At 44.6% G+C, this 14,137-nt stretch overlaps 2 protein-coding genes across 2 annotated transcripts; both read right to left on the bottom strand.

The window, feature by feature from the left end:
- Positions 1-4,516: 4,516 nt before the first annotated feature.
- LOC310822372 (uncharacterized protein) lies at positions 4,517-9,015 on the bottom strand (the record flags this gene model as incomplete). Its single annotated transcript, XM_083694710.1, has 5 exons — positions 4,517-4,617; positions 7,852-7,983; positions 8,185-8,463; positions 8,586-8,745; positions 8,863-9,015. The coding sequence occupies 5 exons, from the start codon at positions 9,013-9,015 to the stop codon at positions 4,517-4,519; spliced, it is 825 nt and encodes a 274-aa protein (XP_083550836.1).
- Positions 9,016-10,914: 1,899 nt separating this feature from the next.
- On the bottom strand, positions 10,915-12,869 carry LOC310822371 (uncharacterized protein; the record flags this gene model as incomplete). Its single annotated transcript, XM_083694709.1, has 5 exons — positions 12,754-12,869; positions 12,549-12,632; positions 12,245-12,346; positions 11,717-12,145; positions 10,915-11,553 (listed from the first exon to the last, which is right to left on the bottom strand). The coding sequence occupies exons 1-5, from the start codon at positions 12,808-12,810 to the stop codon at positions 10,915-10,917; spliced, it is 1,311 nt and encodes a 436-aa protein (XP_083550835.1). The 5' UTR covers positions 12,811-12,869.
- Between the last annotated feature and the right edge of the window lie 1,268 nt (positions 12,870-14,137).

The raw sequence follows: 14,137 nt of genomic DNA, 5'->3' as shown, positions 1-14,137 counted from the left end.
GGAGGATGTAGCGAGTGACGTTTACCGAGCCCTCAGTTTTTGCCATGCATAGTCGAGTATCACACAAGCATAACACAAACTAGACCAAGTACATGCCATTGTCTACAACCTCTTCCGCCACCCAAGCGGACTTCTTCTCATGAATCATAACGTCATAGAGAGGTTTCCAGGTGGGCCGGTCGATCTGTGGTCTGCGGGGCCGGTGAGCGACGCAGCACACTACTCCATCTCCCCCGGCATGGCAGGCCCATTGGTCCATTCCCTGTTGCGTCCGCCATGTGAAAACGTGTCGTCTGCCACTGTCAATTTCTAGTTTCTCCATCTGACACGTTCACTCCAACAAACAGCTGCATGTTCAATCCAATACAGTCCTGTCCATGTGTTCAATGTCCTCATGTAGTATCACGCATAACTCCACAGCTTTGAAGACTATTGTCCATGAAACAATGGTGCACAGTCAGTTGGCACAAGGCTATCACGAGAAAAAACACAAAACGTGCGCACTTAAGATAGCTAGCAGGGAGCTGGGGGCTAGTCTACAGCAAGAAAGCACATGGTCATGACTGTGGCTGGGAAAAGCAACTCATTTGCGTATAAACGAGCTACACACAGTAAAACGAATAGTCACTCACTGAGATATTAACAAAAAGTCCCAAAGTTATTTAATGTAGCAGTCCGAATCAACTGGTTGTATATGTCCGTGTCGACTCACGATGCAAGTCCTAGCAAGTTAGCTGCGCAGACAAACATCCAAAGAACATCCACTAGTGACTAGTCCATGGATTTCGACGTTAGTCCGTCCTTTCCTTAGTAAAAAGACCACCGCTGTCACCAATTCTGTAAGGCCGTATGTATAAAGATAGACGTGGGCACTCCAGTGCAAAGCGATAGTTTAATATCCAGACTGTGCCCTAACTTTCATGGGAAAAATAAATCAAAGAGAAGAGCAAGATCGTGGTCCTCCTTTTCTCCCGCTCTCTCGGACCAGGACTCCCCCCTCCCACCCAATACGCGCTCTCCCCTCTCAGCCAATCAGAATCCCCAAAGAATTCCCATCACAATAAGAGTCTCTCACTGGCTTGGCAATGACAATAAAGTTGAATCTAATCTAATCTAATCTAATCTAATCTAATCTAATCATCTACATCAACTCAAACTATGCAAATAATGCAAACAACATTCAGCAGCCAAGTGGATTTCAATCAATTCTTATACATGACATTTCTGTAAATAAAACTTCAGGCCAGTGAACACCAGGGGGCGTCCTTCTTTCTGATCAATTTTCGTCCGATCCCAGGTTGAGCAATAGGGACTTGGGGGGGTCATGAGCCATTCCCGGATTAGATTAGATTCAACTTTATTGTCTGGGAGAAGACACAAAGACAACTTCTCTGTTTTATCTGGTTTTAACCTATGTAACTTGATTTCTTTCATTTGGTTTACTTGGTTACATTTAAGGTTATTGGTAACTGTTAAATAAACCACCATTCATATCTCTTTCCTCCGTAGCCCTTCTTAGCCTTACTCATGTGTTATTAGTTGATAAACTACATTCGAGGTCAACCTACTAATCTTATTGGAGTCAGATTAAATTGTAGTCTATAATACTTGATCACCATTGATGCATTGCTTTGACCAAAAAATACCATAGTGTATTTCCCCTTTATAAGGGGAAACTGATCATACAAACCATACCATTTCTGAATGCTTGCACCTCGTGTTATGATGTGTGACATGAGATATGCCCCACCATCCTACTTACCATGCAGCCCATAATTAATAAACTGGGTGTTGGTAAAAGTATTTTCTTAGAGCTTATACTCTAGGTGTTTGACCTACAATCATTTTTGACATGTCCCACCCTCCTCTTTTTTTCTGAAACCCAAGCATACAGAGACTCCAAAATACTTGAAATACTTTTATAATACTTTTATTTATATTATTACTTAAAAATGTTATTCACAAATTACCAAATAGTATTACAGTTTTATTCTTTAACTAGAATGTGTTTCGTCCCAACGAACTGCGAGAGTGTGGTTGCTAAAATGCCACAGATGGTCACCAACAGTTACTGAATGAGACATGAGAACAGTGCATTTTGTGAAACGAAAATGACATAAAAGGGTCACCGACTTGTAACCCGAATGTTGCTGGTTCGAATCACGCTGGGGACAGTACTTTTTTATGCCTTCCCCTTGAACTGCACCTTGCAGTTCAACTAACAATCATTCTGTAATCACAAATGAAACAGGTCACATCAGTAACGTAACGTGTGGCCTGGCAGACAGGAGAGAATAGATCACTGTAAATGTTTTTGTTGGCACTTTTTGTGTTCTAGAGTAATGCAATTTACCTGCTTGATTCTGAGTAGTTTAGATGAATTTGATTTATATTTATTGTAAGCAATCATATTCTCTGTAACAGGTGCAGTACTACCATAAACTACAGTATATAGTAGTAAGTTTTTCTGCTGAGTGAAATTCTTACTGTTTGGTGGAATGAACTTCTCATTAGATGACAAAGGATACTTTAATGCACTGATTTAGTAAGCTTTGAGTTATAGTACCATTTTGCAAAAGAAATGTGGTGTTTTGGCACATGTGTTATATATTTACGGGAATGTGCTAACTGTTTTGAAAGGTTTAATACTGTTTCAAGAAATGTGCTCAAGCAATCGAGAAAAACTGTTTTTGTTGGCATTTTTGTGTTTTACAGTAATGCATTTCTTGTCATAACTACCTGCTTGATCTTGAATATTTCAGATTAATTTGATTTATATTTATAGTAAGCAATCATATTCTCTGTAACAGGCACAGGGTAGTGTGTGTGCATGACTGATAATTAATCAAATAAGTACTCCACGCTTTTCTGTCTGGCTACTCATGCAGTAGGCCTATAGCAAACAAATTTGGGAATAATATTTTGTGAGTGAAGTCTGTTATGCAGCATCATTTAATCCTGAAACTTGGCCTATAGTAAGGTTTATTAGCCAGTCACATTTGTAACCAAATAATTTGCCTGTGCAGCCTACTGGTGAAGTGAAGGCGTCATATCAATAGAGTAAGTATGATAGCAGCCTAATGGTGCCCAAATAAAAATTAAAAAATGTGGTCACAGAAGGCACCAAGAAAAAAGACCACCCTATGAGTGTGCACAACGGGCACACAGAGCTGTATAACAGAGACAACCAGAGTGTCATAGTAAAACGTTTATGAATAAACGTCTTGCTTCATTATCAGGCTTCTCCATCACTCTCCTTTTATAGAAGAGAACTACATCATTCGTGGGGAACATGTTTACTGTACACTTGATTTAAATTAATGTAGTATTGTCTTTGTGTTAATCAGTGTTACTCTCCTATAATTAGTCTGTAACTGTTCTGTAGCCTATTTTGTCATGTGTTTTATGTTATGTGTGGACCTCAGGATAGCTGCTGCATGAGCCCACAGCTAATGGGATCCTAATAAACTAAACTAACTAAACTCTCACTGCAGACACTTTTCAGTAGGCTATTAGGGTAAATTACCAGCCAGGCACCTATCTATCCTATATTTCTAAGCCAACTATGAAAGAAAAATATAAACAAGAGTGTTTTCAGAAAATATCTTATTTATTAATAATGTATTTCAAAAAGTTCCCAGTAGGGGAAGCAGCAGCCACAGGGGACCTCTGCATCCTGTCCTGCTGCATATCGTTGCCTTCTTAGTCTTAAGGCAACAACGTCTAAGTTCAACCCAAAAAAACAGCTTGGCTTTGGGGGCAGCATCTACTGCCTCCACGACCACAGCCGATGTCACCTCGGGCATAGCCTCAGCCACCAACAGAGTTTCATTCTCACACACAGGAAATATAGAAAAAGGCCAGCCTTTGTCTACAATGTGCCATTGTCTACAACCTCTTCCGCCACCCAAGCGGACGTCTTATCTAGTGATGGCAGTTTGACACTGAAGCTTCGATACGTCAAACACTGACCAACAATTTTATCGAAGCACTGCTTCAAAGCTTGCTTTGGTGCGAAAAAAATCACGTGACATATGACGTCCGAAGCAGCAACTGCTTCGTTGCCTGAATGAATTTTGGTGGGGATAAAAAATTTGATTAAAAGCCTGAATAATTGGGCTGCATTGGGCCGCCTCTACGCTAAATGCAGGGCTCTCATTAGCAGGAGGAAGCGGTCCTGGGAGAAGATGGTACCAAAGAAGGGGGTCGATAGCATTGGATTGGTGGTAAAGTAGTCTCTAACATTCTGTTTTTTCACGAGACCCATGAGAAAAAGTATAGAGAAAAAGACTGCTCTGCCACAGTTGTATCCACCCATTTAGCTAACCATTTACCCTCAGTGACTGGGCATAGCAGTTTGTTTCAGTCACTATAGACTAAATAGTGGAGGGGGTGATAAACATTTTGAAGCATTCTGCATCTGTGCTATTTTCCTGGCTGCCTCCTTAACCCTGACAACCCCCTTGAAAACCTGATGGCCTTTGGCCTGAAGTCCCCCTTCCTCCAAGAAAACACCTCACGCTTCATCAAGGGCCGTCAGGTTCTCTGGCAGCTCCTCATCGTCCGATGACTGCTCGTCTGGTTCAACTTCATTTAGCGCAGGTTCGTCAGCAGCATCTTCAGCATCCACGTCCAAAAATAACTCCCTTATTTCCTCGTCGGTAAGCTGACGTCTTTTTGTACGCCCGGACATGTTCCCTTTCTATACTTTATTCTACGTTTTTATTATTACCTGAGATTACGTTCGCTACTTGTGTTTATTCTGTATCACTGAATGAATGAATGAGATGCCGGGTATGTGACAGCCGCTATGTGTTTCAAACTGTGGATGCGCTGATATTGCGCAAATAAAGTTGCAATTATAATGGGACAAGTTGGAGGTGTCTGCGCAGTTATTGTGCATGAATGATACGGAGGATGTAGCGAGTGACGTTTACCGAGCCCTCAGTTTTTGCCATGCATAGTCGAGTATCACACAAGCATAACACAAACTAGACCAAGTACATGCCATTGTCTACAACCTCTTCCGCCACCCAAGCGGACTTCTTCTCATGAATCATAACGTCATAGAGAGGTTTCCAGGTGGGCCGGTCGATCTGTGGTCTGCGGGGCCGGTGAGCGACGCAGCACACTACTCCATCTCCCCCGGCATGGCAGGCCCATTGGTCCATTCCCTGTTGCGTCCGCCATGTGAAAACGTGTCGTCTGCCACTGTCAATTTCTAGTTTCTCCATCTGACACGTTCACTCCAACAAACAGCTGCATGTTCAATCCAATACAGTCCTGTCCATGTGTTCAATGTCCTCATGTAGTATCACGCATAACTCCACAGCTTTGAAGACTATTGTCCATGAAACAATGGTGCACAGTCAGTTGGCACAAGGCTATCACGAGAAAAAACACAAAACGTGCGCACTTAAGATAGCTAGCAGGGAGCTGGGGGCTAGTCTACAGCAAGAAAGCACATGGTCATGACTGTGGCTGGGAAAAGCAACTCATTTGCGTATAAACGAGCTACACACAGTAAAACGAATAGTCACTCACTGAGATATTAACAAAAAGTCCCAAAGTTATTTAATGTAGCAGTCCGAATCAACTGGTTGTATATGTCCGTGTCGACTCACGATGCAAGTCCTAGCAAGTTAGCTGCGCAGACAAACATCCAAAGAACATCCACTAGTGACTAGTCCATGGATTTCGACGTTAGTCCGTCCTTTCCTTAGTAAAAAGACCACCGCTGTCACCAATTCTGTAAGGCCGTATGTATAAAGATAGACGTGGGCACTCCAGTGCAAAGCGATAGTTTAATATCCAGACTGTGCCCTAACTTTCATGGGAAAAATAAATCAAAGAGAAGAGCAAGATCGTGGTCCTCCTTTTCTCCCGCTCTCTCGGACCAGGACTCCCCCCTCCCACCCAATACGCGCTCTCCCCTCTCAGCCAATCAGAATCCCCAAAGAATTCCCATCACAATAAGAGTCTCTCACTGGCTTGGCAATGACAATAAAGTTGAATCTAATCTAATCTAATCTAATCTAATCTAATCTAATCATCTACATCAACTCAAACTATGCAAATAATGCAAACAACATTCAGCAGCCAAGTGGATTTCAATCAATTCTTATACATGACATTTCTGTAAATAAAACTTCAGGCCAGTGAACACCAGGGGGCGTCCTTCTTTCTGATCAATTTTCGTCCGATCCCAGGTTGAGCAATAGGGACTTGGGGGGGTCATGAGCCATTCCCGGATTAGATTAGATTCAACTTTATTGTCTGGGAGAAGACACAAAGACAACTTCTCTGTTTTATCTGGTTTTAACCTATGTAACTTGATTTCTTTCATTTGGTTTACTTGGTTACATTTAAGGTTATTGGTAACTGTTAAATAAACCACCATTCATATCTCTTTCCTCCGTAGCCCTTCTTAGCCTTACTCATGTGTTATTAGTTGATAAACTACATTCGAGGTCAACCTACTAATCTTATTGGAGTCAGATTAAATTGTAGTCTATAATACTTGATCACCATTGATGCATTGCTTTGACCAAAAAATACCATAGTGTATTTCCCCTTTATAAGGGGAAACTGATCATACAAACCATACCATTTCTGAATGCTTGCACCTCGTGTTATGATGTGTGACATGAGATATGCCCCACCATCCTACTTACCATGCAGCCCATAATTAATAAACTGGGTGTTGGTAAAAGTATTTTCTTAGAGCTTATACTCTAGGTGTTTGACCTACAATCATTTTTGACATGTCCCACCCTCCTCTTTTTTTCTGAAACCCAAGCATACAGAGACTCCAAAATACTTGAAATACTTTTATAATACTTTTATTTATATTATTACTTAAAAATGTTATTCACAAATTACCAAATAGTATTACAGTTTTATTCTTTAACTAGAATGTGTTTCGTCCCAACGAACTGCGAGAGTGTGGTTGCTAAAATGCCACAGATGGTCACCAACAGTTACTGAATGAGACATGAGAACAGTGCATTTTGTGAAACGAAAATGCATTCAAAATTTACAAAGAACCCAATGTAAAGGTTTCAACATGCACATTTTTCCATTTACTACATATGCACTCAGATTCCATGTATGGGGCACAGATATATTATTTTTATGACACACAAACACAAGTAGGCAGACCTGTTTAGTTGAAAGCCCACTCACCACGTCAAGGTACAGGCCATGAGTGAGATGACAAGAGACAAACATTTACAAACATTTGCAAACATTTAGTTAAACATGGAGCTGACAAAGACATACAAACATCACAAGGACATGCACGCAAAAGAACGGCACGAGGACACGCATGACAAAAACACAGATTAATTGAACATAAACTAACAATAAAGGGTATGTAAATGAATTGTGTTAGATTGAAACAGAGGTTAGATTGGACCGGATATTGGACATAGACCAGAACATGTTTGTATAAAAAAGATACAACAAAGTGCATTTTTAACTACAATATAAATAAATAGGCTGACTGTATTGCTCTACTTGCTAAAACACTTTGAAACACTTTGACTCAAACAAGGCACCGACCAAACAAGGTGTAGCCCCACCTGGACTCGTACTGTTTGACGAATCGGGCGGCGGTCTTGTCGTGCTCGTGAAGAGAGCTGGTGGCGGTGGCGATCTTCTGCCTGAGGTCGGCTGGCACTAGGTGGAGGTCGCTGTTGTCTGCCAGTTCTAGAAGCAGCAAGGCCAGTGCCTCCACTTCCTCTATTCCTGGCAGATGCAGATGTCTCTGGCTCATGAGCACATCTTGCAGAGCAGGACTATCCTCCTCCTCCACCTGTTCTGCCTGGGTTAGGATGGCATGCTTCCTACAGACGCTGTCAATAGGATCCTCCTCTGACTCTGCAGACATGCCAAGACCCTCGTCTGCCATCTCCTCATCTTCACCTTGTTCCTGTTCAACCGACTCCGACTCTGACTCCTCACGAGACTGCTCTTCCTCAACTGCAAATATGTAATTGTACTAATCACAAATGTGTCTGCGTAGTTACAACAACCACTTGTGGATTCATTCAATAATATGCACGGTTTCTTTGCTTCTAAAACGTAACTTTATACCATGTTCGTCGTCATTGCTAGAATATGCATGAAAAACTATGGATAACTAAGGATAACCTTGCGTAAGTGTGTGATTAAGTACTGTACCTTTCTGGACATAGTAGTCCCTAGCAGTGAAGCTGGTGGACTGGTACATGGCATACTCCACGCCAAGGAGCTCCTCCTCGTCTGGGTGCTCGTACGCATCAGGGACGGGCATTGGAGCAGCAAAGTTGGGCTCCAGGACGTGATCCTTGCCGAAGAGAACCTCGGCCTGATGATTGATGCGCTGGATCTGTCGCACGACGTCTGCCGACCCTGACCACCAGCAACCCGGAGTGATGCCATGCGGTTGTTCCACTGCACAGCAAAGGCCATCAGGTATACCTGAAACACATGACCATTTTGACTGTTATTGTATATGCTTAGAAGCGATGACTAAAGCTGTGAAATAAAATGCATCATTGAAACTACGCTATATCGAAGTGTTTTTTTTTTTAATGACTCACTTGGAATGGCATAATCTCTCTGTGAAGGAATGGTATTGTACAGGTGTGCGTGAAACCCCTCCAAAGAGTTACTGCCTCGCCGGCACCTGTGCTTGTTCAGCCGAACGCCATTCAGCACCACCACCTTCACAGAAACATACAGCTGTATGCCAGGGGGATCCTGTAAAGCACAACGAATTGCAAGTTCCTTATTTATTCTGGTGTCCTTTGAAATTTTGCCATACAAGTTTGAATGGTTTTATAATGACACACGATGACTGCAAAGACATTAACTCACCTGCATGCAACTGAGATGCTTGCTTGCAGTTGCCCAGTGAGCATCAACTGCCTCTGTCGACTTGAACAGGTGGATTCCGTTAATGTCAAGGCCTGCTGGTCCCCTGAACTCGGCAATGATGGACTCAATCACCAAAGCGGTCTCCTGTAACATATATATTCTCAGCTTTGAGTGTTGTCACAACTAGAATGAGTGTAACACAACTGATGGACGGAGTAGGTTTTACCAATAACAAAACTGGCTTTATTTTCCCATATGGTGCAATTATCAAACAAACAAATGCGCAAAACGTCTGCACCAAATCCAAATGACAAAGACAAAAGATAGCAAAGGCAAAACAAAGGAAACAGCATGACACAGGTAGAGTCTGCACACCTGAAACACTCACAGAAACAACGAGGACAAACAGAGGGTTAAATATGGTGAAGGGAAAGGCACAGGCCAGCGGGCCGTCACAGTGTTAAATCAGTCGTTACTCCTAATGATCTTACATTTATTTTCAAAACTAGATCTGAGTGACACCTTAGTCCAGTACAGTTGAATCAAATAAGCAAGTATGTTTGCTTCTTATTCATGAAATTCATACATGGATCAATATCACACTTACCACAACCCCACGGGTAATGCGCCTGACATACGACCTGACCTGGTGAGGCTTGAGGAACGCCATCATCTCCTCGTCCGAATACCTGGCGTACAGCTCTTGGTTGCCACTCCTGACCGCCTGGACTAGGAGCATCATGTCCGCCTTGTTGTAGGCGAGCACCGCACCTGCCAAGGCACTCATGAACACCCCGTACTCGGCGTGGCTCTGTTTGATGACAACAGCATCCCAGCGGTGCAGCCAGTGTCGGATGTCCAGCCTGACCACAGTACCCCTCTGCACCCAGTCACCAAACAGATTCTCCAGGAAGGATGAACCGCTGTCACTGAAATTATATCAACATTTTGTGTACGTGTGTTACATGTTTTTATAACTGTGTTATCCATGTGTGTCTTGCAAAAAAACTTATATGAAGTTAACTGATATGTACATCACTTGGATTATCAATTTCATCATAGGTTTCGATGGAATTGTTATTAAACTTACCGACAGCAGGGGGAGGGTGGCGGATGACACGGCTTGCGGGGGCTGATGAACCATGACAGAAAACTTTGTTGATAGCCCCCAACTCAAAATAATTGCAACGTATTATGGATTATTCCTTTAAGAAAGCGTTGTTCTAAGTGTGTGGGTACACTTTTTATGGGATGTTTGTTCGTTCTCAACTCCGTGTCACCAGACCCGTTAGCTGCTAGCGCTAGCCAGCTAGCCTACTGACAAGTTGTCAATACGTTGTCATTACACATTAACAAGCCAAATCCCGCATATGTCAACGATGGTATGGTCAGTTGCTGATTTCCAGACAATCTTTTATCTTTTGACAAAATCGGCACAGCTTTATACATACCTAACAAATGTCTAACTAGCGAAGGATGAAGAGGATAAAACTTACCTGAGTAACAGGGACGTCGTACATGAGATTCACCGATAGTGGCCGCCGGAGCCGTATAAATTAGATGACGTTTGAAATTCCTCGCTCAATGATTGGTGGGTTAGTGTTCAACTTTACTCAACGGCGCTCTACCATTGGTCGGTTGAGGATCGGATAGGGACTTGGAGGAGCATTTGCTACCCGGTGCCGTAAACTTTTCCCAATTTTGACCAGTAGGGTGTACTATTTTATCACGACTACACCATAACATGTTGACCTTCCATTACTACATGTATTTAACTTAATTCAATTGATTTGACTTTGTTTCACCTTCACCAGTATATCACATTAACTTATATTATCTTCCACATCTTATTACTTATCTTTAAGCTCTAAAGCAACATGTTGCTTATCTTAATCCAAACCTCTGCTTTACTTTGCCTATTCTATGCCTAAATTAACCAGCTAAACAGGTTTTTTGGTTGAATTTAAAGATGTTTTAATATTTTGTATATCCCAGAAGAGGAGGTGTAGAGAGGAGAGGTGTTCTCCTCCAGGACATCAATAAGCCTCTGGGTTAGTCCTCCTGCTTGGCTGACATCCTTGGTGTGACGGACATGGCGAACATCATCCCCAAGTATGTAAATAAATTTAGCTGGTCCTGGGCCTTGGAACCACTGCCAGGGGCGGAGTCTGGGCCAGGGGTGGGGCCCATCGGCATGGCCTGAGAGCAGCGGTGGGGGCCAGGGCCAGATACAGGGGCAAGGCTCTTCGGCTTGGCCTGAGAGCAGGGGTGGGGGCCAGGGGCCAAGCAAAGGCCAGATGCAGGGGCGGGACCCTTCGGCTTGGTCTTAGAACAGGGGCGGGGGCCAGGGCTAGATGCAGGGGCGGGGCCCTTCGTCTTGGCCTGAGAACTGGAACAAGGGCCAGGGGCCAGGCCAGGGCCAGATGCAAAGACAGGGCCTGAGGCAAGGTGATCGGAGGCGGGGTGACCAGAGGCGGAGCCAGGGGTGGGGCCCTTTGGCTTGGCCTGAGAACAGGGGCGGGGGCCAGGGGCCGGGCCAGGGCCAGATGGAGAGTCGGGGCCTGAGGTGGGGCCAGGTCTGCTTAAGAGCCCACCCTGAGAGGGGTTCAGCTTGCGCTGAGAACAGGGGCGGGGGCCAGGGGCAGGGCGTGAGCTGCTGAAAAACTCATCCAGTAAGGCATTCAGCCTTGCCTGAGAACACAAAACACAAATGCACATTCATGTCCTCTGCCTCAATTTTCTGTTACACAGGCACATAATGTATTAACAATGACTGCATCTTCAATTAGGGACTGAATACTAAACAATACAACATCATAGTTAACAGAGAGGAGAGAAGTTTAGAAATGTTTACCAGATTCTCGTCTGAACAATTGCCCGAGGCGGGGCCAGGGCCGCGACAAACGTCATCCAGGAAATCATCCAAGAAGGACGTGTCAGCCTGGGGGATGGTGCTAGGACCAGGGATGGTGCTAGGGCCAGGGAGGGGGCCATGGTCAGGGACGATGCTGGGGCCAGAGGCGAGGCCATGGTCAGAGACGGTGTTAGGGTCAGGAGTGAGGTCATGGTCAGGGATGGTGCTAGGACCAGGAGTGAGGCCATGGTCAGGGCCAGGGGCGGAGCCAGTGCCAGGGAAGATGCCAGAGGTTGCCTCCATCTCACCAACCAGCTTCTGGGTTAGCAGCCTTACAGTCTTGTTAACTTGACTGGTGAGGCAGTCCTGCTCGGAGAACAACCCCACATCCCATCCAAACATCTCCTCTATTAAAAGCATCAGCTGGTCCTGAGAACACAAAACACACAGGCACCATTACGTCTCCACTGCCTACAGGGACAGGAAGTCAGGTGAGAGAGTAGCAGGAAGAGGAAGTGATGTGTGTACCTGCAGATACGTCTTACAACGGCGTGCGTCATCCTGTGAGGTGGTGTCAAGAAGAAGAAAGTTCAGGACTTTCTCTATTGCCTCGAGCACGCCACCTTGCTCCTAGGAGGAAAACAACAACAACAACAACAACAACAACATCAACAACAACCATTAGCCTTTTAAACAATAGATCAACTCAATGTCCACTCCATCTCCATTTCCATGTAGATAGAAATACTCCCTATTGAAATATCTACAGTCAACCAACTGTACAATCAATACCTACACCAGCATGTCGTCTCATTTGTATGAATTCACTCACAATTTCAAGTGGGGCGTTGTCCTCAATAAGCTGTCCCACGATGATGTACTCGTACACCACGTCAATCACATTGAGGTGGTAGACCTTTACCCAAACAATAGAAACAAAGAGACATCAATTAGTAAGTTAACCCTAATAAACCCCATTAAGTCATGAAGTAACAATAAACATGGACAGTGTAGAGTATCTATCCGGATGTACTTACCCCCATGGTGGCCAGTTCTCTAGCCACTGACTCCCTGCGCTCAGGGTCAGTCACCATGGCCACCAGGTCATCATAGGCTGCCTGGAAACCAGCCAGGTCCTGACACAAACACAACAAAAACCACCACAACAACAACAACCACAACCGAGAATAACAACAACAACAACAACAACAACAACAACAACCACCACAACAACAACAACCACAACCACAACCACAACAACAGAGAACAACAACAACAACAACAACCACAACAACAGAGAACAACAACAACAACAACAACCACAACCACAACAACAGAGGGTAAATAACAGTGTCAGTACATACAATGGTAAATAATATCAAGTCATTAAAACACTGGCCAATGGTTAAGTTAGTTACCCGTCCATGCAGGGACACCAGGCCTCCCAGGACTGTCCTGCCAGCCACGGTCATCTGGCTGCGGGTGCCAGCGTCGGACTGCAGGGCCTGGGCATGGAGGAGAGGAAGACATTAGGCGATTGACACAATGACAATTACACTCACAAGTCATAATGCTGTTTACTTACACTGAAAGCCAGGCGAAGGCCATCCAACTTGACTGAAAAGTCGGTGACCCCCTTGGTCTCCAGGTGGGCCCTGAGAATGAGAGAGACAACATCACATGATCAGTGACCACTTATGGGACAACAACCTGGATTTGATTGGTCATGTAGATAGATGAGTCAGTACTCACTCAATGCTGGGAACTTCATCCATCGCATGAAGCAGATCCATTTCCTCTTCCTTTAGATTATGTTACACAGGGACATACTGTATTAACAATGACTGTGTCTTCACTTATGGACTATTACTCTACACCACATCAGAGTCCACAGAGAGAGTTAAAGAGAAGGTAGAGTGAGTAGTCTTTACCTCATCGAAGAAGGCCTGGAATTCAAAAGGGCCAGAGCCAGTGCCAGGTGTGGGGCCAGAGTGGGCCTGGTACTCAGGGGCGGGGCCAGAGCGGGTCTGATACTCAGGGGCGGGGCCAGAGTGAGTCTGATACTCAGGGGCGTGGCCAGAGTGGGTCTGGTACTCAGGGGTGGGGGCTGGGGTGGGGCCAGAGCCAGGGCCAAAGCCAAAGCGGGGTTCCAGTGGGGTTGAATCTGATGTCCTCTCACTCCAAGTGTTGTGACATGCTTCCCCGCAGGAGTTCATCTTCAGCCCGCTGTATTCTCGGTAGACGTCCCGCAGCTGTACACAGTATCTTACCAATCAGATACCACCATCCACTACACAACAATGAAACACTAGCCAATCAGAACAATGGGGGGCATTTACCTTGACGTCATCCGAATAGCGATACTGGGAGGTCTCCTCCAAGCGGTAGGATATCCACTGCTGGATTCTCCCGCCCATGATC

This window comes from Argentina silus (assembly GCF_951799395.1).
Source record: "Argentina silus genome assembly, chromosome: X".
In the NCBI taxonomy this organism is placed as follows: Eukaryota; Metazoa; Chordata; class Actinopteri; order Argentiniformes; family Argentinidae; genus Argentina; species Argentina silus.
The sequence above is the reverse complement of the archived record's forward strand: the minus strand, read 5'-3'. Positions and strand labels throughout refer to the sequence as shown.